Below are 23,085 nucleotides of genomic sequence, written 5' to 3' on the forward strand. Positions count from 1 at the left end.
TTCCCCATGATGTCCTGCTCACTTCTGTCAGTTGTAGTAAATGCTGCTCTTCCCTGGGCGTTTTTCTGCGTACACTCAACACTCTTCAAGCTTGCACTCTTGGCATGAATGCCACAGACTGTGTGTGTGTGTGTGTGTGTGTGTGTGTGTGTGTGTGTGTTTAATGGTAACTGTTCAACGCAGTTTCAGAGAAGCAGCAGAATGGAAGGTGTTGCTCATAATTCATTCAAAAACAATAAATCCCTCCCTTCCTTTCTCTTGTTAATTACACACTTTATAAAACAAATGCTTCACACCCTTCCGTTGGGGTTGGGCCCACAGAAAAAAAAATTAAGCAGCTGTCATGGGCACTTGCCTCTATGAAGTCTTTGTCATCAAGTTTCTGAAAAGTGAGACTTCCAAGTAATTTTCAACAAATATATTTTTATATTTAGCCTTTAGATATTGTGGTCAAAACTTAAAAAAAAAAAAAAAAAAAGGACACAAAAAACTTACAGGCGAGGATGGTTAAATGAGAGCCGGGGAGGATGGAGGGGATGAGTTTCAGGGAAGGGAAGTCATTTCCAATGGAAAGAGGAAGCGTCTATCCCACGACCTTCCATTACTCACTTCAATCTCACATGCCATTTCTCGTTAAGTGGCATTCTTTTTAGTTGTTTGCCATGATTCCTGAATAGCGATGTGCTGGAAAAATACAAAGTTGGGCTCCTATTCAGGCTTGAGTTACTCACGTATAGAGGCCATCTGCTCCCCTGCAAATGTGTGAAGAGTGAGGACTGGATCCTGCTCTTTGCCACGCTTTACAGTGAGGGAAATAGAGGGGAGGAAATCACCAGTAAAGCTCGCACTTGGAGGTACAACTGGAAAATCGGAAGCTCTGTTTCTGTCTTTCTGGTGCATCCACAGGTGAGATCGATGAAGCATCTTGCCTGGGGGTCACGCTAGGGTACCAACAGAGCTGGTAGACTGATTCTTAAATATCTGTGTTGCCTGGTGTTTAATATTCACATTGATTCCAATACAGCGAGAGAGAGGAGAGTTTAGGGAAATGAAACGTGAGCTATGGTTACGCTGGGAAAGGGGATTTGTGCTATCACCCCATTTTAGAGGAGGCCTTCGGATTCTGTTCTCCAAGCAAGGCATGGAACTAGGCTGGAAGCACAAGTTGTGGCCAGGACATACCAGTAGGGGGCGGGGGAGTGAGATAAGAAAAGGTATGAAGCCAGTGACGTGTGCCTTCCCAAGACCACTATGGGCAATCGGAAATGAATCCCAGTGGGTGGCTTCGGGACACAGTGCACAACACTCCAGCTGATGTGGGGGAAGAGTGGTACTTAGCTAACATCCTCCATCAGTGGCTGCTTGAAGGCTGCTGGCAGTGGATGGGCAAAAAGCCCCCAGGCCAAGTTTTAGGGGTTTGCAGCTGGAAGCGCTCAGGCCAGAGGACATGGGCCTGGCGCTGACAGCTACAGACAGGGGTGCTTCCATGTCAGGGACTACAATCTGGTCGCTTCCTAAGAAGGGCTCTCACGGATGTCAGAGGGCACAGGGGTCCCATTCGCCCAGCTCCTTCTAGAACAGCGATTTTCAATCTCATGGCACAAGAACTCATTACTAAAAGTCTGCGGCACTCCAAAAAATAAATTTTTTATTGATGTGACAAAAAAAAAAAAAGAGTATAATTTTGATTCATTCACACCAGATGGCTATTGTGTTGGCTGTTGTCATTTTTTCACCTGACAATGTAAAAGAAAAGGAGTCAGTGCCCCTGACTAACTAGCCAGGTACTGGATGTGTTAAAAATTCCTGAGGCACACTGGTTGAAAATCACTGTTCTAAAGCTCCAACGACTTAGGCCTAATTGCGGCGCTGAACAGAGTTTTCATTGAACAGTGCTTTCTAGCCTCACCTTGGTCATTCCTGACTTTGTGGCCACAGTCTACCTACAGGCGTTCATTTGCAACTGCCCATGAATGGGACTCAATTTGAGCAATGGCAGGCAAAGTTGCCTGGGAAAAAAGCACACGAAATCTAGTAAGTCAGACTAACATATGTACATTTGCTTATCCAGGTGCCCCACACTTTTCCATTATTTTAACTCACGGTGAAATTACTGTCTTTCTAAAACCATGGCTTTACAGTTTGAAGCTTCCATAGGTACAGTTTCTGCAAGTAAAATTGAATTTTAAAAAACTTGAGTTAGGGATTACTCCGTTATCTGAAAGGTCAACTGTATTTCTCTATACAAACCTGACCGATGCTGCCTTCTCACCTTCCTACCTGGGAAACAGAATGCTCCTTTTCTGACTGTCAGGATAAGGATGGCGGAGACAGCGTCCTGCCAGGTAATGGAAACACTGCTTGCTTTAATTTTCTCACCAAGAACAAAGCCTTCTTGTTGTTTAATAGAACCTTTAAAAGCCGGCCTCATGGGCATAGTTCTCATTTTTTTGGAGACCACAAACAAGAGGAATTCTTTAAGGCCATTTCATGAAAAACAGAAGGAAAAAATACTTTATTCTGCAAAAATTAAAGCAATCCTTTGTTTGAGTAGCCAGAGCCGGACTCCAGGTTAGCACTGGCGCGTGTTCTCTGGGCATCTGTCGGCACTGTTTCCCCAGGCAGCCATTCTCTCATTAAGATGAGCTCGAAGCCATGTCAGAGATATGAAAAAAACACACCTTTCTTTAGGATCTCATCCCTGTGGCCTCAGGATCTATATATGTAAAAGGCTAATATGCTAAGTGTCCCTCTGACCATCCGACTAATCACTATGACGTGCACTGACCACCAGGGGGCAGACGCTCAACACAGGAGCTGCCGTGACACGCACTGGCTATTTACAGAGAAACAGCACCGCAGACCTGGCGCCCACAAAACAACACTCAGCTTCCCCCAAGGGGGACAAAGGCCCTGCCACCACCCCAGAGTGACAGCCCACCAAATTGCAGCCAATGCTGCTGAGACCCCATAGTGCAAAATATGGCCCACAGCCCAGCCCAGCCCAGTCTTAAAATGGTCGCTGTGGCCACTGGGTAATGATGTCATGTAGCAACACCTGGCTTCATCTCCCTAGCAATTAGTCTCCTTGGAGTTTCTTCAGTCTAGGAACACGACATGCTTTCTAGCCAAGTGCAAACATTTTACACTTTAACCAAATGTCTGTGAAGCGTTTTCCTGTGCCTCATCTCATCTGATCCTCACAGAAGTCCTGGAGTAGGTAGACAGGAGACTCAGTGGAATCCTATTGTCTTTTCATCAGCCGGAAAACGGAGATTTAGAAAGTTTAAAAACTTGACCCAACTGAAAAGAAGTAAGAAATGGTGGACCATGAAAATGACTTCAGGTTTTCTCACTGCGCAGAATATAGTCAAACACTGCTGCAGTTAAATATTTTACCCTTTGTTCTCACTGAATGATCTACAATAATAATCTGCTTTGTGTTGATATTTACTGCTGTGTTGCGGACAATTACCTGAAAGAGAAGTTGGGGTGCTTCACTGAGCTAGAAAAAGTTTTGCTAAATCAGAAAGCAGGTCTAATTAAGCAAGTTTATTCTATATATATAAAAGGCTAAGTTGACTCGCACATGCCCGATACATATAAAGCTCTCACTGGTGCCAAACGCATGCCTGTGTTTTGATCTGTCATTGTCAATCGTGAATTTGGTTGACACTTCTATTATAGAGAAAGGGCGAATAGCAATATTAAAATGTTTCTTCTAATTAATTTCCTTTCAATGTGTACAAATCTGTGCACTAGGCCACTAGTTTCCAGATAACGTGCTAAATGAAGAAACATTTTGCACCAAAAGAAACAAGCCAACACTCTACCCTTGCAAACCCTGTTAATCACACTGGGAACCACCACACATTTTCATTCAGTGCTAATTATGATCCTGGCAGCGAACTAAACTGTCGATGTAGCCCCTGCTTCTCAGTGTCAAGTTTTACTTCTTTCTCTGCTTAAAGTGTAGGTGGCTAAAGCTACTGGTTTTCAGAGCTCTTTGCAATAGTTTTAGTAGCTCAGGAATGACAGTGAGAGGAAATAAGGATGCTCTGATTTCTCCATGAATGAGGAGGCTGTTACTGGGGTCCCGGTGACAATACACAAAGCAATCCTATGGAATTGTTGAGTGCCAACAATGTGTAAAGTGCCACTCGAGGACCTGTATGTAAATTTTACCTCAATTTAAAAAAATCTATATGGGCACTTAATCATCTCATTTATAGTTGGAATTGATTGTTTAATGGAGTGGAGTCTGTTCAACTTGGGTTAATCAAACATTGATTTAAGGACTCTTGAGAGTGATTATTCTTGGCTTTATAAAATTCCTTGGGTTTATGAGTAGAATAATGAGATTCATAACTTGAACTTAAAAGCGTAAGGAAAAACTACGTGGTGATTTGTTGATATAGATACATTCCTTGGGCAGAAATTCTCATGGTCTCTAAGTGCATGTCTATTCCCTCTCCTAATTGGCTGGACTCCTTGGGAAGCAGGATGGTAGCTTTCTTCCTAGTATCTCCTGCATTTAGCACACAGCACACGACTATGGATGAGGTAAAAAATATTTCTATCACCCCAGAAAGTACACTTGAGCCCCTCTTCCAGTAAATTCTCACTCAATCTAAATAAAAATCATTATTCAGATTTTTATCACCAAATTCCTGTAACATTTTAAATTGCATTTATAAATGTAACACATTCAATTTAGTTTATAAGCACTTTAAATGCCTAATGGGGTAAAAATAAAATCCTAACAAGGTAAACCTCCCCAAATCCTTAAGTAGCTCTTAGGAATCTAATAAATTAAACTTACAAATGTAGTGAAACTCAAGCTCTCTTGAACATTACAATTTTGGTTTGAAACAAACTGTTTTATGCTTACAACTTAAAATCGCAGGACTAAAATAAATTACATGTTTCAGATTGGAATCTCAAAGCTAACCTGTCCAATTTCTGTAATATGTCATATTCTCTTAAATGCTACAAACCCTTAAAATACAAACATATGTTTTAGTCCTAAATTGTTACACAAAATATTGATTCTATGGATATTATTTAAGTCTCCATCTTTATACAAAATTCTCAAACCTCTTGGGGGATGAAGAACAAAAGAGCTTTATTTCCTAAAGGAAGCAAACTGGTCATCTCAAAGAAATTGAGGTTACCAGGTCAAGGATTAATGGCCAAAGATTTGAGAGTAATTCACAAGGTTCTACTGGTACCACAGTAACATTCTCATGGGGCCCCTGTTAAGGTGGGTTGGACAGCATTTGCACTTCCCCAGCACATGGGATTGTTTCTTGCCATGAGAATTCCCCTAGGAATCTAACTTATTAATCATCTCTTTCAACTCTATCACCTGGTTTGAGTAGCTGACATTCAGTAACCACTCCAGTTGTTTTACTACTTGATTGGATTCAACCCATTTATTTACTGGCCAATTCTTGTGTCTTGCTTCAAGTCACATTCCTCTGGTCATTTGAATGACATCCACCTCAAAAGGCTATTGGGATAATGAAATCAGGAAGTGATGGGACATTGGTCATTATTGTTTTTGTGTACATTTGCATAAGTCATACTACTTTTCTTATCAATACACTACAGACTATACCTTATTGTGGACCTGAAGCCACTCGAAATAGTCATCATCTCCTGACACCTGCAAGGGTGGGCAAAGAAGCATCTTCCCAACCTATGGCTTCCTTGAACTTTATCACAGCTTGGTATAGAGCTTGCCTGGTTAGAGAATTAGGCTACGATGATAGTTTTCAGCACCTCATATGTATGAACTTGCTATATCTAGTGAAAATACTTTTGAAAACATTGTTAAAAGCTCTATCATAAATTCCTAGGTTGGGAAGTTACCTCACTTGGTTGTAAAAATCTTTATTTGTGCTGCTCCTCACTGAAAGCCCTTTGCATTCATTCAGTGGTAGCCTCAGGCTTTTTAAATAGCTGAATTCAACATTTCATCTTTCTGTTTCAAACAAAAGTAACCAGTGCTACAATTAGGCTCTTGTTAACGAACATTTTATATGCATGACTCAATTATTTTGCTGGGGAATTTCAAAATTAGAACAAAGATCTTCAGTTTTCACTATAGCATTTAGCAATTAAAAATAGAAGCTAATCCAATGAAGGTAAAAGACGATGTGTCCCATTTCTCTCAGAATCTGTGACAAAGGTAATTTCAGCTTGATTATCATAAAAAGCAACTTTATATTCATTTATTGAGAAAGAGAATTTAAACTAGATATTGAGAACCAGAAACTACAGAAGTTGGTGCAATAACAAAATGATACCTGGTTGGGATTATGCTTGTCTCTGAATAGCATGCATAGGAGCAATAATGGGACCCAATCTTCTGTCCAACAATCACCTTCTCACTTGGCATCATTCCTCTCACACCTCTGACTCTCTTACCTGAATCCAACCAACTACCCATATCTCATGTGAAAGCTGAGTTAGTACTACAATGGCCATTTCTTAAATTTGTCACAACCTGTTCTTATTATTCTTGATATTGTGCCAGAAATATCACTCCTGCTGCTCTAGACAAGCATCTCAAAATATTTCAAGGCAAGGCAGCTGTGTATGGAATAGTGTAGGGGAGATGTGATAAAGAATTCCTGTAATATGTGAAAAAAAAAACCACATTAAAATACATCATTAAAACCATGTCTTCTCTCTTCATTTCTACTGCTCATCCACTGGGCCCCCAATTAAGGCCTATTGTTTCACATCCATAGCCTTGGAAATCTGCATTACTAAATGCAAATATGTCAGAGGTACTTTCTTCAGAGGCACATACATGTGATCATACTCCAATCTGAGCCACCTAGTAGAATTCTGAATATGACACAAGAGTCATTCCATCCAAATGGACAGATTAGCAGATAGTGAAAGGTTGGATCATGTTTTTGAAAAGAGTTTCAAAGCTGAAATTTGGAAATGTCATTCTGAAAGTAAGACTAAACTAACTAAGCCATTCATTCATTCATTCACTCAAGATTAATCTCTTATTCCAAAATACTGGAAGACTTTCTACTGATGTCTTCTCATTATTCCTCATGAATATAACTAAGAAGGTAACAGGACCCAACATCCTTTATAAATCAAGTTTTTAAAGACAAGAGCATTGAATCTAAGGAGAGACATTGAAATATGTGCTACAGATTATTTTAATAAACAGTAAATTTCATCTCTACTGAGCAAAGCTAAATTTGCTTCATGAGTTGTCAATTTTAGCAAATTTTGAGTAAACTGGATACGTAACCCTTATACACATGTAGGAGTCAAAACATGCACTTTCTCCAGAGACAATGAATTTCTGTGCAGTTGAGAGTTCCTTTTCTCCTTTGTCATGGGAATCCTAAGACTTGAACTTGGGAGATCAGCCTTCACTACAGTGCCTCATCATAATCTAGTTTCCAAATGCCATTGTATCTGCACTGTCACATTATCATTGTCCCAGAGCTGCTTATAGGAACAGCCATGGATGACTGTGGGTTACCTCATGTGGTTTAATGAGGCCCAGAATCTGACTCAAGTTATACCTTGAGAGCTTTCTCATGAGGGCTCAGATGGGGTAGGAATCTAACCCTTATCTGCTAGTGAAATGGATTATAACTTTGGACATTCAAGTTGGCCCCTAGCAGGATACACATCATCCAAGATCAGACATCTGTCCACAATACACAAAAATCATGTGTGGTGTTCAGGTGCGGTCTGAATCCAATGGCTGTAGATGAAGCAATTGCCAAGGTTTCCATAGAGAAAGAGAGAGTGTTTTGACATAAAACTGCACAACAAAATTAATTTAAACTTGAAAGTTCATCTTCCTAGCAATTTCCCCCCCTGATTTCAAAGTTTACAATTGAATGTCTTTAGGGCTTGGTGAATGACTGAAAAGTTTTCTAGAGACCCTATCTGATTTTCCAAATCAATTGTCACCATTTATTACAAGGTACCGTACTTTCTGGCGTATAAGACGACTGGGCGTATAAGATTTTCCTGGGTTAAAAAGTCATCTTATACGCCGGAAAATACGGTACCATAACACCTAACCCTCTTCCCCTTACCTACCAGAACTTTGTCACTCCACATGTCACCTAACATTGAAAAAACTCAGAGAAAGCCAGTAAGAGAGCAATCTTTCTATTAAAATAAAAGAAAAAATAGTTTCAAAACTTAGTGTGAAAAATAATAGCAAAAGGAACTTTTAAAAAAGTTATTACAAACAAGGCAAAATAAGCCAAAGGGGCTAATGCCAGGACTTCGACGGGATGCTGGCTTAGAGGACGGCCTTCTAGTTTGAGTCCAGGAAAGGATGGTGAGGTCAGCTGAGCCTTTATCTTCTCCAAACTGCTGTGACCATTAGTCACCCTTCTGTAGCTTTTCCTTATTATCTCACTGTGGATTCAGTCAATGGTCACGGGTAATTCCCAAAATGAACATTGATTGTGTGCTCAGGTGATGTATTCCCTATGAAAGAACTTGATTCTCAGAATGTGTGAAGAATTTGGTACCCATCAGTGATTCTAAGTATTTGCTTAGTATTTGCTAAGTATTTGTTAAGTTCTACAGCTGACCCAAATTTCGATCACTTCCCATAGGTTTGTCCTACATCCCATATATAACTGACTTCAAACTCATCCCACTGGAATTTTCTACTGTATTTCTCTCCTGAAGAAAACAAAACCCAGTGACTAAAAACCCACTAGGTTTTAGAATTCCAACCACCGATTTACACACAAGCATTTCTTGGGAGTCTAGCTGATACTGCTCTTTCAATGCCTCTACCTCCTGAGTCCTAAACTGCCTTGGCCTTCATACCCTTCATATCTAGTTTTTAAAAGATTTGGTACTTACTATAAAAAAACAAACATTTCATGCCCTAACCAGTTTGGCTCAGTGGATGGAGCGTTGGCCTGGGGACTCAAGGGTCCCAGGTTCGATTCCGGTCAAGGGCATGTACCTTGGTTGCGGGCACATCCCCAGTTGGGGGTGCGCAGGAGGCAGCTGATCAATGTTTCTCTCTCATTGATGTTTCTAACTCTCTATTCCTCTCCCTTCCTCCCTGTAAAAAAATCAATTAAAAAATATATATTTTTAAAAAGAAATAACTGCTAAAAAAACCCCAAACATTTCATTTGCTTACCCTGATTTTAAAAACAAGTTATGAAAACAATGGGGATGGGGGAGACCTTCAAACTCTTTTCATTCTAAAGAAAAGCAGAGTGAATCTCAGGAAGGAGGTGTGGACTTATAAGGATGTGGCATTTCCTCAGGATTCTGTGGGAACTCATTGATTTCATTTACAACAATTGAGAGTTGCCTCTGAGCTTTGAGTTTTTAAGCTCCAGCTGGCATGGGGATTATTTTCCAGAGGAGTGCTCAGACTCAAACACAAGGACACCATCAGGAAGAGGAAAAGGAAGAAATACAGTCTAGGAACATAGGATGTGAACTATGAAATTCTTTTCCACTGAGCTGATTGAAAAGAGCATCATGCCGGTGCCTAACAAATTCCACTACTGTTTTGGATTTTACTAGTGTTGTGACGTTTTCCCTTGAACGTGTGAGCATTTTGCACCAAGATATCCCTTGAAGGTAGGCTTAGATTGCGCACTATCTCCTCCGGCCCCCATCTTCAGTGTGGACTCATTGGATTACGACAGTAAACTCTCAATTTTACGGACTTCTGATTGAACTGACAAAATGTCTGGAATGCATGTCACATGTGAAAACTAACACCCTGTTAATGTTAAAATGCTTTTCACCAAGATTTGCTTATAATTAAATGAACAGGTTGGTTTTTTGTTATGAACTCACTGTGATTTTAGACAAATTTCAGTGAATAGGCCATAGGTGGGGAAAACGTCACCGACATACATTTCACTGACATAAATAAATATTGTGTCATAAATAAATTGTAGTCTACATATTTAAATCAGGGAACGATAGCACGTGCTCACACTGCATTGCGCGCAGTAATTGATTCTGTTGTCGCCTGGCCTGACTTTCTGCAGCAGTTTCAACCCGCTGGCCGATGTCCCCAGTGCACTGAGCCACGCGCCAGCCTGTGCAATTGTTTACTCCAGGTGACTGGTGAATGCATGCACCTACTAGACCTATTCAGTATAAACTTAAAATTACAGTAATACATATAGAAAACTTTTCTGTGAAATTGAACTGTTTATACATACTTAATTTTAATTACACAAACGTGTCTACTTAAGTAAAAACAGGTAAACTAACTAATTTGTCCATTTTTAACATATGCATTCGGAAAACCTACTTTATTATATAATGGACTTTGGCTTTAACGGACACTCCCTCCCCCAAATTAGTCCGTTACATGGAGGTTTTGCTATAGATGATAATTGGATGCTTAATTTTTTGAAAATTAGACTTTGAAAGTATTAATAAGTATGACTAAGAAAACGTGTAAAAATAGACACTGCTAGTACCATACTATTTCTACTCGTAATTAACTTTCTTTCACTATTATCTAGAATAAATTTCCCAAATACCAAATTTTCTCACCCACAAAAATTTTCTTTCTATTCCAAAGGATGTATACAGAAACAACAATAGTGAAAGGAATAAGTATTCTTTACTCCTTGTCTAGAATAACTTCAAATAGCTTATATGTGTCCATCTGCAAGTCCGCTACAATCAATTCAGTAACAGCTTCATTTTAAAAGCCTATATCTCAACTAAATCTCTAATCTTTTGAAATAAAAATGAAATCTGTTTGTAAATTTCTTGAATGACACATCTATCATTTGAAATTATTGAACATTATAGAATGTAATTTTACATGTTAGGATGAATAGCATTTTGTAAATTCAAGCCACACTAATATTACATTAGGAGCAAGACAGTTGTTCTGAAATGACTACAGGCCATAATGGAAACCAGACACTAGTGCTTTAAGAAGTAATGAAACTAGCTAAAATTGAAATAATCACCCAAACCATAAAGCATTTGTAAAATTTCCCCATAAAACACGGGTAATTTTTTTTTTTAACTGAAGAGAAATAATTCTTTCTTACTGTCCTAAACATCAAATGACATCACGTCATAAAAATAAAATATAGCACCAGGGTCACTCCATTTTGTTCATCCATTTATTCCTATAATACATATTCACTTTCTTCTACAATAACGAAAGCATTATACTTGTTCACTATTATTTACAATGTTGTTTAATCAACCAGGCTCAAATTGTTCCCTGGAGAGATTATTGCCAAAAGCGAATCCATCTAAGCAGAGGGTCAGAAAGATCTGAGCCTAGGCAGTTTGGCTCAGTGGATAGAGCGTCGGCCTGCAGACTGAAGGGTCCCGGGTTTGATTCCGGTCAAGGGCACATGCCCAGGTTGAGGACTCAATCCCCAGTAGGGGGCATGCAGGAGGCAGCCAATCAACGATTCTCTCTCATCATTGATGTTTCTATCTCTCTCTCCCTCCGCTTCCTCTCTGAAATCAATCAAAATATATATTTTTAAAAAGATCTGGGTTCTGTAACTTGCCTTGCTGTCACTGCTGCCTACACACACTTACTTAATCCCAACACACTGCAATTGTGGTCAATTTCACAGAAACATATCTGACAACCAACACGCATTTAATACATACCTGTGGTGTTCTGAATTGTGTTGCCCCAAAAGATATGCCCAAGGCATAACCCCTGGTATCTGTGACTATGACCTTACTAGAGGCCCAGTGCACGGATTCGTGCACCGGTGGGGTCCCTTGGCCTGGCCTGCACCCTCTTGCAATCCGGGACTCCTTGGGGGATGTCGGACTGCCAGTTTCGGCCCGGTCCCTACAGGCCAGGCCGAGGGACCCCCTTTCCCTCTGAGATTCATCAGTCTGTTCCATGTTTCCATGCCTGTGCATTGAGAGTCTGGCCCCTGGTGGTCAGTGCACATCATAGCTACCGGTCAAACGGCTGCTTAGGCTTTTATGTATATAGATTTGGAAACAGGGTCTTTGCAAATGTAATCAAGTTAAAATGAGTTCATACTGGAGTAGGGTGGCCCCTAATCCAGTGACCGGTGTCCTTGTAAAAAGGATATTATACACAGACACAGAGACACACAAGGTGAAGGCCATTTGATGAAAGAAGTAGAGATTAGACTGCTGCAGCCACAAGAACATTAGGAGGTGGGAAGAGGCAGGAAGGATCCTCCCCTAGGGCCTTCAGAGGGAGCTGGCACAGCCATGCCAACTCCTTGATTTGAGACTTCTGGCCTCCAGACTGTCTGTATTTTTTTTTTTTACGCCATCCAAGTTTGTGGTAATTTGTTACAGCAGCCAATACAATGCCTTTTAAATAGTGCTTTTTCTTGGCTGTTCTTTGTAAGGTTGATTAAAATCTACAATATTAGTAATGCTAAATAAAATAAAGATGGATCAGGGAATGCTGTGATAGGAGTGGGGAGGCAGGACAAAGCAGTTAGTTGATGGGGGAAGTGCGTCTCTGAGGTTCTAGTTCCTTCCAATTTCATCCATCTTATATATTTAGCTCCTGCAAAAAAATCTAATTTTAAGAAGATTCCAGTTTTAAAAATATAAAGGTTGAGGGGATAAAAATCGTGGTCCAGCAATTTTCATATGGAGCACAATACACAGAGCTACTCACCTCAACATGTTGACAGGTTTGAATGAGTTTAGCCAAAAGCGTCTCCAGTTCCGTGTTCCTCTTAATAAGGTTGGTGAGGTTACTCTCTAAGTTTTGCTGTTCAAAAAAGAGAGGAAGAATATTATTCTGCATACTTTTAATATTTTACTATACAACACTCATACTAGGGAAAACTGATACATTTTTTTTCAGAAACCTCAATGAGATCTATGCAGTTTCAAGTGTTTATAGATTCAAACTGGATTGTGAAAAGGTGCATTTAAAAGAACCCTTAAAAGATGGTCAAATTTCATTCTTTTGGTTCCTGTTTCTTGAATTAACTGAGGCATGATTAACTGAATGATTAGTTTAAGTTACTTCTAGGTTGTGAACTAGGAAGAAAGGAGATCATTGAATTTCTATTCCTTTATCTGAATCAGAAATGGAAAGAATATATCCCCACATCAAATCAACTACTATTTGATTGATCCCGCAACCTTTTTGGTGTATGGGACGATGCTCCAGCCAACCGAGCCACACCAGCTGGACAAGGTATGCTTATTATTCTAGTGTTCATCCTATTAACAATTGTTTAAATTTCAATGACCACATTGTTCATTTCCAGTAGGTTCTTTATCACATCTTCTTATTGAATTACCTTCTGTTCAGGTTCCCAGGAAGCAAGTCCTTCCATAATTTCAAGAGAACTAAACATACTTATTATTAAGCTCTTTTGAGAAGAGGCAATTCCTGTGGTCAAAGATCCTGCCCCCATGTGGACATAAGATGGCTGCCACAAGATGGCCAGCAGGGGAGGGCAGTTGTGAGCGATCAGGCCAGCAGGGGAGGGCAGTTGGGAGGGACCAAGCCTGGAAGGGAGGGCAGTTGGGGGTCACCCCTATTTTCCTGTGTTTGCATACATTTGCCATGAATCTGATTTTATCTTGTGTCTTGCAATTTTTGTCTGACAGCTCATCTGATGTGAATTTTGCTCCCTGTGTTGTGGTTTGGGGATTGACATAGCCCAACCAGGCGAGATGCCCACTCTGTTATTAGGGCTTGAGGTTGTTTTCCCAGAGGGGGCACTCCCAGGAGACACCTATGTTCCATAGAGGACAGATGCTGGTTTGACTCAGTGCCTCACCTTCCTTCCATGAGAATTCTGCTGGCTCTAATTCCAGAGAGGGCGGAAGTTAGCCTTTGAGCCTAGAGTGGCCTCCAGGAGTGCAGGGTGGCACCTGCCATGTGCAGGATACACTGCACCATGTGTCCCCTCAGGTCCTCGCTGCCCCAGCTTATCTCTACTTCTTTTGAGCAGCCCAGCTCCAACCTCCCTTCACCACTTTGCATTTCCTTTCCCTTCTGGTTTTTAGAGACTTTCCACTTATGTTTAAGCTCGGTTATTATTCTTTAAAATCCACTTAAAGTATTTTATCTATAATTCTCATATGTTCAGAATTCAGAGGAAGGTTTTGTGCATATTTTACCTGGACAGGAAGACCAATACAAAATCTTTCATTTTGGCTTTGAAACACTCAAAGCATCTCAAATATAAATATTTTAAGGGAGGAAAAAAATGATTGTTTCTCAGTTAAAGGATGAGATATAAAAAAAACTGGAGAATGAACCAGACACAGTAATTTAGGTGCAACTTAATGATTTCATGTTTGCATCAAACAAAACAAAAAAAAAAACACACACAACACAAAACCTGGCTTTCAAAGCTCTTACTAATAACAACAACAAAAGCCAATGTTTTACTACTGTTTGGATTAAATGAATTACAACCATTAGTCACTTTATGGTCAGAGACTAGAGCATAATTTTGAGGCATTCCATTATTCAGTGTCCTTCGTTTAAATATGACTACTTTATGGTATATTTGTCAACTTCTTTTGGTATGTCAGTCTTAGGGAATCATTTTACTTTTCTTTTTGGCTGACCCTTCAGAGCAGGAAATTTCTAGGGAAACATCATCTAACTGTTTACAGTTCAATTGTCATAGGTATGACTTTTCGAAAGCTAGTCAGCAAGAGAGCCAAATAAATACAGTCTAACACATTTCGGTTTTACAAACATCTGCTTGCTTCCCTCTCCCTTGATGAAGTATACATCATGTATAAAATCTGTTTTTAATCAATGAATATATAGACGAAAGCCTGTGGTTTAAACATATTGACCTATCTAGATCCTTGGGGGTTATTCAAATTTAAAGAGTACAAGTGTTATTGAAGTCCGCAAAGAATTACTGAGTCAGTCAGAAGTATAATAAAGGGAAATGAAGCTGGGAGGGAGACTGTTTCCAAGAAATACCAAAGGGACTGACAGCACTTTTGAAGAGAGCCTGGGTAATGGGAAGGGAACAAAATCCAGTCCTCAATGAACCATGCATCCAGAAGCTTCCACTATAGGGACTTCTGTGGAGTTTTCTAGAATTTAGCTGTATCACTAACATCCTGTGTGGTGGTCAGCAGGTCCTATAACCTCTTGATTTTGACTGTGCTTTGGCAAAAGAGAGATAATACATTTTGGCATAAGAGTCTTGGGACTAAGTGGATATAAGTATCTATTTCCCTATGGATATCTAAGGGGTTCTACAGAGTCCCCTCCCCCTAATAGTTTGAGTTTCTTGTTCTCACTTTGAGAACATCACTATATTTACATCTCCTTACGGAGCTGAGCTTTGTAGGAAATCTAAGGAGTCAGGCATGAGTGACCACCCATGTGGAGTGAGGAGACTGGAGTTACCATCCCAGCTGAATTATCCTGGACAAATGACTCTTGGGCTGAGTTTTCCCATCCATAATGTATGAATAATGATAAACCTACCTAACTGTGCTATTGTTAAGATCAGAGAAAATGAATACATACACCACGGGACTATACAAATGTTTGTTTTATCATGGATTTCAACATGGATAAAACATTCAGTTTGGTATCAGTATCAGACACTATAGGGCCTAACCTGATGCCTTAGGCCAGTAGTCGGCGAACTGCGGCTCGCGAGCCACATGCAGCTCTTTGGTCCCTTGAGTGTGGCTCTTCCACAAAATACCATGGCCTGGCCGGATCTATTTTGAAGAAGTGGCGTTAGAAGAAGTTTAAGTTTAAAAAATTTGGCTCTCAAAAGAAATTTCAATCGTTGTACTGTTGATATTTGGCTCTGTGGACTAATGAGTTTGCCGACCACTGCCTTAGGCAGTCGCTGATCTCAAGCTGGCTGGTGACTCTTGGCAGCAAACAACTGTTCCTTTCAGCTCTAGGGCTTTATCTGGCCCCAGGCAGGGCAGGCGGGGATGCTGGAGAGGGAACAAGGGGAGGCTGATGCCCCTAACGAGCAGCCCTCAACCAGCAACTACTGGCAGTTGGTGGATGAACATCTGAGGTTCCTCACTTGCCAGAAGGGACTACTTTGAGTCCTGTTCTGTCAAATCTCCCAGAGAGCTCCACAAATGGTGCTAAGGCTATTTGTTAGCTGGATAAGGCTTTTATAAGGTGCCCACAGCAACAACCTGTTTATGAACATGCCTTCTTTCCTTCCCGTCTCCCTGACAGCTGCTTCCCAGGTCACCTCCCAATTTGAATTCTGAGTCAGGGTCTCCTTCTCAGAGAACTCAACTAAAACCTTGTCGATAAGACAACCTAATCCGTTATTTTAAAGTATTACTTTTTAATAGAAGTAATAGCCAAACTAATAGAAGATTCTATTGCTTTTGAAAGTTATTTGCAAATATAACAGATTGTTTTCTTTCCTCACCTTCCCTCTTTCTACCTTTTTTTACAGACTCTAAACCAGAACGATCACTAGAACTATGATGTGAGCTATAAATGCAAGTCACGTTTTCAATTTTCTAATAGTCGTGTTAAAAAATATTAAAAGGAACAGGTAAAATTAATTTTAATAATATATTTTACCCAACTCAATATCCAAAATATTATTTCAACATGTGATCAATAATTCCCTTTTCTCTCTTTTTACCAAGTCTTATGTGTGTTTTCCTCATATAACACACCTCAGTTCCATCAGCCACATCTCAAACACTCAACTGCTGCCTGAAGCTAATGGCTACATCCCTGGACAGCACAGCATTAGAGTCTAGAACGGGGCTCAGCAAACTTTCTCTGTAAAGGGCCAGGTAGTAAATATTTCAGGCTTTGTTGGCCATTTGCTCACTATCACAACTACTGGATTCTCCTGCTGTTTTAGTAAGAAAGCAGCCATAGGCAAGATGTAAATGATTGGCAGGGCTGCGTTCCAATACAACTTTATTTACAAAAACAGGTGGTGAGTGAGATTTGGCTCCTAGGCTAAGCTCCTTCCTGGGCACATGCTCTTCCTCTGGAATTCATCTGCATAGCAGGAAATAATCCTACTACCAAGGAGAGGGCAAAACAAAACCATAGTATGTATTCAGTACCTGCTGTATACCTATCACCGCTTAGTCCCTTCCCATTATAAATCCTCAAATATTCATTGTTGGAACAGTTAGCATGGGGAACTGAATATTCATTGGACAACCCTCCTGAAATCTAAGGTAGTAAATCAACTAACTAGTTAGTTCATTTAACAACTACTATCGATTGTTACAATAGTGCCTTCTACCCCTGCGGGCTTTTCTCATTGAGTCTGAACCCACGAAGAGGGGCTTGATGGTTTAGAAGCATTCTAAATACTATGTAACTCCTTCAGACCACAAGATTGCTGGGAAGGCAAATATCATACTGTTGAACAGATTTTTATAAACAGGGGTTTATATAACTAGATAGTCTAGCAATGGTCATTGATCCAAACTCTATCTAGAACCAAAGTCACCTTGCTCCTAGCCTTAATTTACTAATTCGGTGTCCCCCCCCCACCACACACACACACACACACACACACACACAGAAGTCTTACTCTGTGAAGGAAAAGAATGTGCTAAGGCTATTTGTTAGCTGGATAAGGCTTTTATAAGTGTGTAGCTATTTGATGGAATTCAACATGCCCTCCCACAACCATCATGAAAGAAGAGGAATATAAATAATTCAAGATCATCCTTCTAAACACAAAGGTGCAAGGAGGCAGATTTGATTTCTTACTATTGAGCAAAAGACTGGGTAAAGGTCAAATTTGTGAAAGACAAAGTTGTAAAACATGTGTTTCTTAAGAATGAGGCTCTCCGGTATTCCAGTACTTTACGCAGAAAGGATAATTAATTTGTCCTATAATGTTTGTTCTTAATGCCTACACTTCTAATGCGTTTTCATACTCAACCTCCTTTAAAGTTGATCTGAGTTGATAATTTAACAATCCGTGGGAGGACCAGTCTCAATACGAGCCTGTAGGCATGGATGTGGACACCAGCCGAGAATAGTAAATCGAACTGAACAGATGAGCTTTGTACTTCTACATGCACTGATACCCAATCAAACAGTAAGGTAAGCAGACAAAAATACCCCTAATTTTAGCCTGTGGGGACCTGTACCTAAGAGTCGGGTTGCAGGGAATTAATGACTTGTCATTGAGCACTACTATTAAAATGTATGCGTGAAACAGGAGATTTCAGTAATTCCTTTCGGGTTTGTCCAGGCCTTAAAGAATGTTTGCCCTTATTCCGAAGTCAATGCTTCAGAATGTCTTTAAAGTATAATATTAAGTCTGGATACCTTTCAAGGCAAACACAGATCTGGCTTGTTTCATTCCATCATATTCATAGCGACATTCAGGAACTGTGTTTGTAGCCCCGACACCCAACACCAGCGCTCCAGCACAATCAGGATATGAACACGTTGAGTGCCATAAGCCATATATTTCCTCCTAAGAAACTTGAATCACAACCCTTAATATGAAAACACACCCGTATTAACACATGCCACCTGCATAAAAGCATAAATTCTTTACATGTAACTAAACTCTTAAGATGTTTTAATTACATTGCGGGAGTTTAAGGCTATCTTCAGGTTCAACTCATGACAGACCACAAATACGTTTGATTTATGTCGGTTTTATTTCTTAATGCCTTTTTTCATTGGTTATGATACTTAACATTTCCAAATGCCCTAGCAAGATAGGTCGCCCAGGGAACTTCAAAACATAATAAAAACCCAATCTGCATACAAATTTAAGTCTAGTGTTCCATGGACTACAATTTAAAGCCATTTTGATATGTGATCGCATATTTACCTTGTCAGGTTTTATTTGATATTTCTATATTAACTCCACAGACTCGGCTCCATAGGATTATAAGTTCTATCATCAGGAGTTTTAGTGTTTATTATTCTAATCTGGTAGTCAATAATACACAGAGAATAATTTTTAAATACCGTTTATGGTCTAGAAGAGCTTTCAAATTTTAAGGAAGATAAATAGAATCTTAGTAATGTCCATTTATTTATAATTTTAGCAGCTCCAATGACAACGACTAACTTACAGGTGTTAGAGATGTGAATGGCCTTTTCTGTTCACTCCCCACCCGCAGCCCTATTTCTGCTTATAATAAGAGAGCGAGCAACCGGCCAATAGACACATTTGTTAGTTTTTTTGTGTGTTTTTATTTTTTTAAATATATTTTATTGATTTTTCACAGAGAGGAAGGGAGAGGGATAGAGAGCTAGAAACATTGATAAGAGAGAGAGAGACATCGACCAGCTGCCTCCTGCACACCCCCCACCGGGGGATGTGCCCGCAACCAATGTACATGCCCTTGACCGGAATCGAACCTGGGACCTTCCAGTCCGCAGACCGACGCTCTATCCACTGAGCCAAACCGGCTTTGGCCACATTTGTTAGTTTTGAGAATCAATACTGAGTAAAGGAAGCTGAACTCCTAAGAACCTTTGAAAATATCTAACTTAAAAATGACGATCTCCGCTACAAAGTTTATGCAGCACTCGGGGCTGCAGCAGTATATTCACGGGGCCGACTCAAGAGACGCGACCAATTTGTCAGTCTACAGTTAGATGGTGAAAGGATTATAAAAATATTGGAAAACAGACTAATAGAAATTTATCTTTTCTCAAATGAAAGATTCCAAGTTGGGGAAAATTTTAATTTCCTAAACCAGGGGCCTGCAAACTACAGCCCGCAGGCCAAATCCTGTCCACCTGCCTGTTTTTGTCTGGCTAGCCAGTTAAGAACATTTTTTTTTACATTTTTATATGATTTTTTTTTAATCAAAAGAAGGATAAAATTTTGTGGCACATGTAAGGTATCTGCAATGCAAATTTCTGTGTCCATAAAGCTTTATGGGAACACGGACACTCCCATGTGTTTATGGGCTGTCAGCTGCTGCTTCTGAGCTGCAATGACAAGAGTTGAGTACCAGCCCTTCCCATAAAAGTGATGTCACCTTGAAAAAATAATAAGGTCCATGAAAAATAATCCAAACACTTTTTATTAATTAGTACAGAATATTTTCTTGGTTGGTCCAAACCCTTTAAAAATTTTAATATAACTCAACTCACTTAATATTTTCAACCCATGCTATGACAGCTTGGGAATATGCCTAAAATGTCAATCATTCAGGTACTCAAAATTCAAAAGAATATCCTTTTTTATCTCTTTTTGTTGGCTATCACAATAAGTTTTAACTCGTAAAAGAAAAAAATAGCATTAATCGTGGGAAAAATATAAAGTCTGAATAAATTCCTCTGTCAACATTTGTTCAGGAAAGCAGAAGATTCAGACTGGGAAAGAGTAAGAAAGGATCTTGAGTTGGATGACGGGTGCTATAGCAAGAGTGAGTAAAGAAGGCCAGTGCAAGGATTAGTTAGTTCTTTCCATTCTGTGAATAAGTATAAAGTGTTGGGTTTATAAGTGCACACCAAATGTGGAATTCCTCATTGATTGCTGTTTCCATCAATTTTATTTTCCTTTGTTCTTAATTATAAAATACACCTCAAAGGGGGGCTTAGAACACTAGATAATTAATGTCTATAAAATCCCCTGATATTGATGGATGTCATACACATTGTTTGTATATGTCACTTCAAGCTTTACTTCCTCCATCACTCAGAGATTGAATGATTTTGATCGTATCCCCCTTCCTCTGTCTTAAGTAGATGATGACATTGCCAGATACTCATTAAAGAACATGTCCTGGCCTTTCTACTTAAATAGGGTTTTAATTGATACCATCAAACATTTTTACCAGATTTGAATGTCTCATGGTGGATGCTTAGCCTTCGATGAATGGAAATACATTTTTGTTTTTAAGATACTGTGGGAAGACCAAATTTTTTTTCTAAGTCAGCACTTTAACACTCTGCAGATACTTCATGTTAGGTGAAGTGAATGTACTGAATACATTTTAAACTAATTATAATTGAGTCTTTGATCTAACAATTTTGCATAGGTAACTATGATTTGCTTTGAGATGAATTAGCAATATTCATCTCAAATTTTTAGGTTTTAGAAGAATATAACATTTTTGTACCAGCTGGAAAAATGATTATTAAAATTCAACACATTGTCAGCTTTGCTCTTGAATTTGTGGCGTTCCCAGGAAAGATTCTTATTGCTCAGAAAGTTCATATCCCCATCTGGGTGGTGCAAAAAGTATTAAAGCCACGGAAGGTTATACTCTTTAACTCAAAAAATAGATTAAGATTCTAGTCCATCCAAAGTGGGTCTGGTCTGCTAAGAACTTACAAAATCAATGCTATGTAAGAAAATTCCCGTTTGGGACAGCCTAGAGAACCAAAGATGAATATGAAGGCATGCCGACCTATTTCAGCCCTGAGTAACCATCGAAGACAGAGTCTTCTTTGGGTTTTAGATGTTTGAATCTCAAATTCCTTGAATTCATTGCATCCTTTGTCCCTGACTTAACCAGCTTTATTCAGCCATCTCCTTCTCATTTAGTAGCACTGACACTACCTTTGTCCAATCAAGGTAATGTGGATTAAGTTGAAATGAAAGAAACACGACGTTATGGAAAGAAGGAAGCAAATGATGACCGTCCAGGTGAGTGGTTCCCACACGGGACTGCACACTGAGATCACCTGAGCAACCGTGTTGGTCCACACCCACTTCCCAGCCAGAGTCTGAATTACTTAGACTGGGGGGAGGTCCATGGATTGGGATCTTTAAAATTCCTCAGAAGATTCTAATGTGCAGCCACGTACAAGAACTACTGCTCAAAATGGAGGAATCAGGTTGCTAAGTCATTGGATCTGTGATACAGTGAACAAAAATTAGTAATTTATTCAATTTACTAGTGTTACACTTTAAGATTTATACAGAATAAAAGGAATACTTTTGTAATGTAGTGTATGTACATGATAAGTACAGGAATAAAATTATATGTAGAAGTAGCTAGAAGGGTGAATTTTTATGAATTTATGATAGGAAATCTCAGGAACTTTACAAAAGAGTGCTTAGCAAGGAATATTGATTATTAGTGTTAAGCAATTCAGAGGGTTGTTGTTTTTTGTTTTTTGGTTTTTTTAAAATATAGGGGAATGCTTTGTTATATCATTCAAGTATTCCCAATGTCTAAAAAGAACTCCTGAATGGTCCCCTCAATTTATCCTCTGCAATAGTATTAGTCTCATACAAATTTGGTTTATTGATTTTAACAATAATTATTCCCCAGAAATGTAACAGATGTTTACAATTCAACAAGATTTTTTTACACAGTAAATCAAAGATTTAGGGGAAAAATTTAAGAACTCTGATGACAAAAGAATAGATTCGCTGCCTACACAGATTCTTTTAAAAGTCAACTCAGTGGGGTGAGGGCATGTGCTGGGGGGTAGGGGAGACCGGGGGAAGGTCAATGGGGGGGGGGGGGGAAGGAGACATATGTACTACTATTTGTAATACTTTAAACAATAAAATAAAAAGTCAACTCGGGCAATACAACTGCCCCGAAAAGTAGAAACTCCCCTGTACTCTAAAAGGTAAAATGCAAAGATTTGCAATGATGGAAACCACAGCAATAACATCTCATTCCTTCCACTTTGTCCATAGCATTGTTTCTGAGATGGATGGCCACCTGTCTGCTGGCAAAAATAAAAATAAAAACCTGGAGAGTTAATTATCTAATTTGCGGTGCTGTACCAAAAATGATTAAGCAATTTCCGAGTTGGTTTGTGTATATATGATTAAAGACAAATTAAGGGGCAACGTACTACGGAAATGAACTAAGTCTCATTTCCCTGGAAGATATTTCAGTTTACACGTACCATGTTTTGCGAGAGAGGAAGCCGGAGAATAAATGTGGCTTAGAAAAACACACACAAAACTTAAGCCATTTGGTTTTAACCCAGTAAGAGAAAACTAGCCACTATTCAGAGAGCTGGGAGGAGACGTGCCAGTTTGAACCATTAGGAATTATACCGTCTCCTCCGGTCCTGTCGTAGAGTCTAGAGTGGAGACCAGTTCTCCAAATGTAGCGTGGCCAGCAGCAACCTCCTGGGGAGCTGGTTGGAAAGGCCAATTCTGGGGCCCCACCCCAGACATG

At 39.6% G+C, this 23,085-nt stretch overlaps 1 protein-coding gene across 4 annotated transcripts in view; it reads right to left on the bottom strand.

The window, feature by feature from the left end:
* MID1 (midline 1) overlaps positions 1-23,085 on the bottom strand; it is a 392,822-nt gene that overhangs the window by 51,405 nt on the left and 318,332 nt on the right. For all 4 annotated transcript variants that reach the window (XM_079765091.1, XM_079765092.1, XM_079765089.1 and 1 more), the window contains one exon: positions 12,662-12,757. In XM_079765091.1, coding sequence (XP_079621217.1) covers positions 12,662-12,757 — 96 coding nt within the window. The remainder of the gene's footprint in view (positions 1-12,661; positions 12,758-23,085) is intronic.

This window comes from Cnephaeus nilssonii, assembly GCF_951640355.1.
Source record: "Cnephaeus nilssonii genome assembly, chromosome: X".
NCBI lineage: Eukaryota > Metazoa > Chordata > Mammalia > Chiroptera > Vespertilionidae > Cnephaeus > Cnephaeus nilssonii.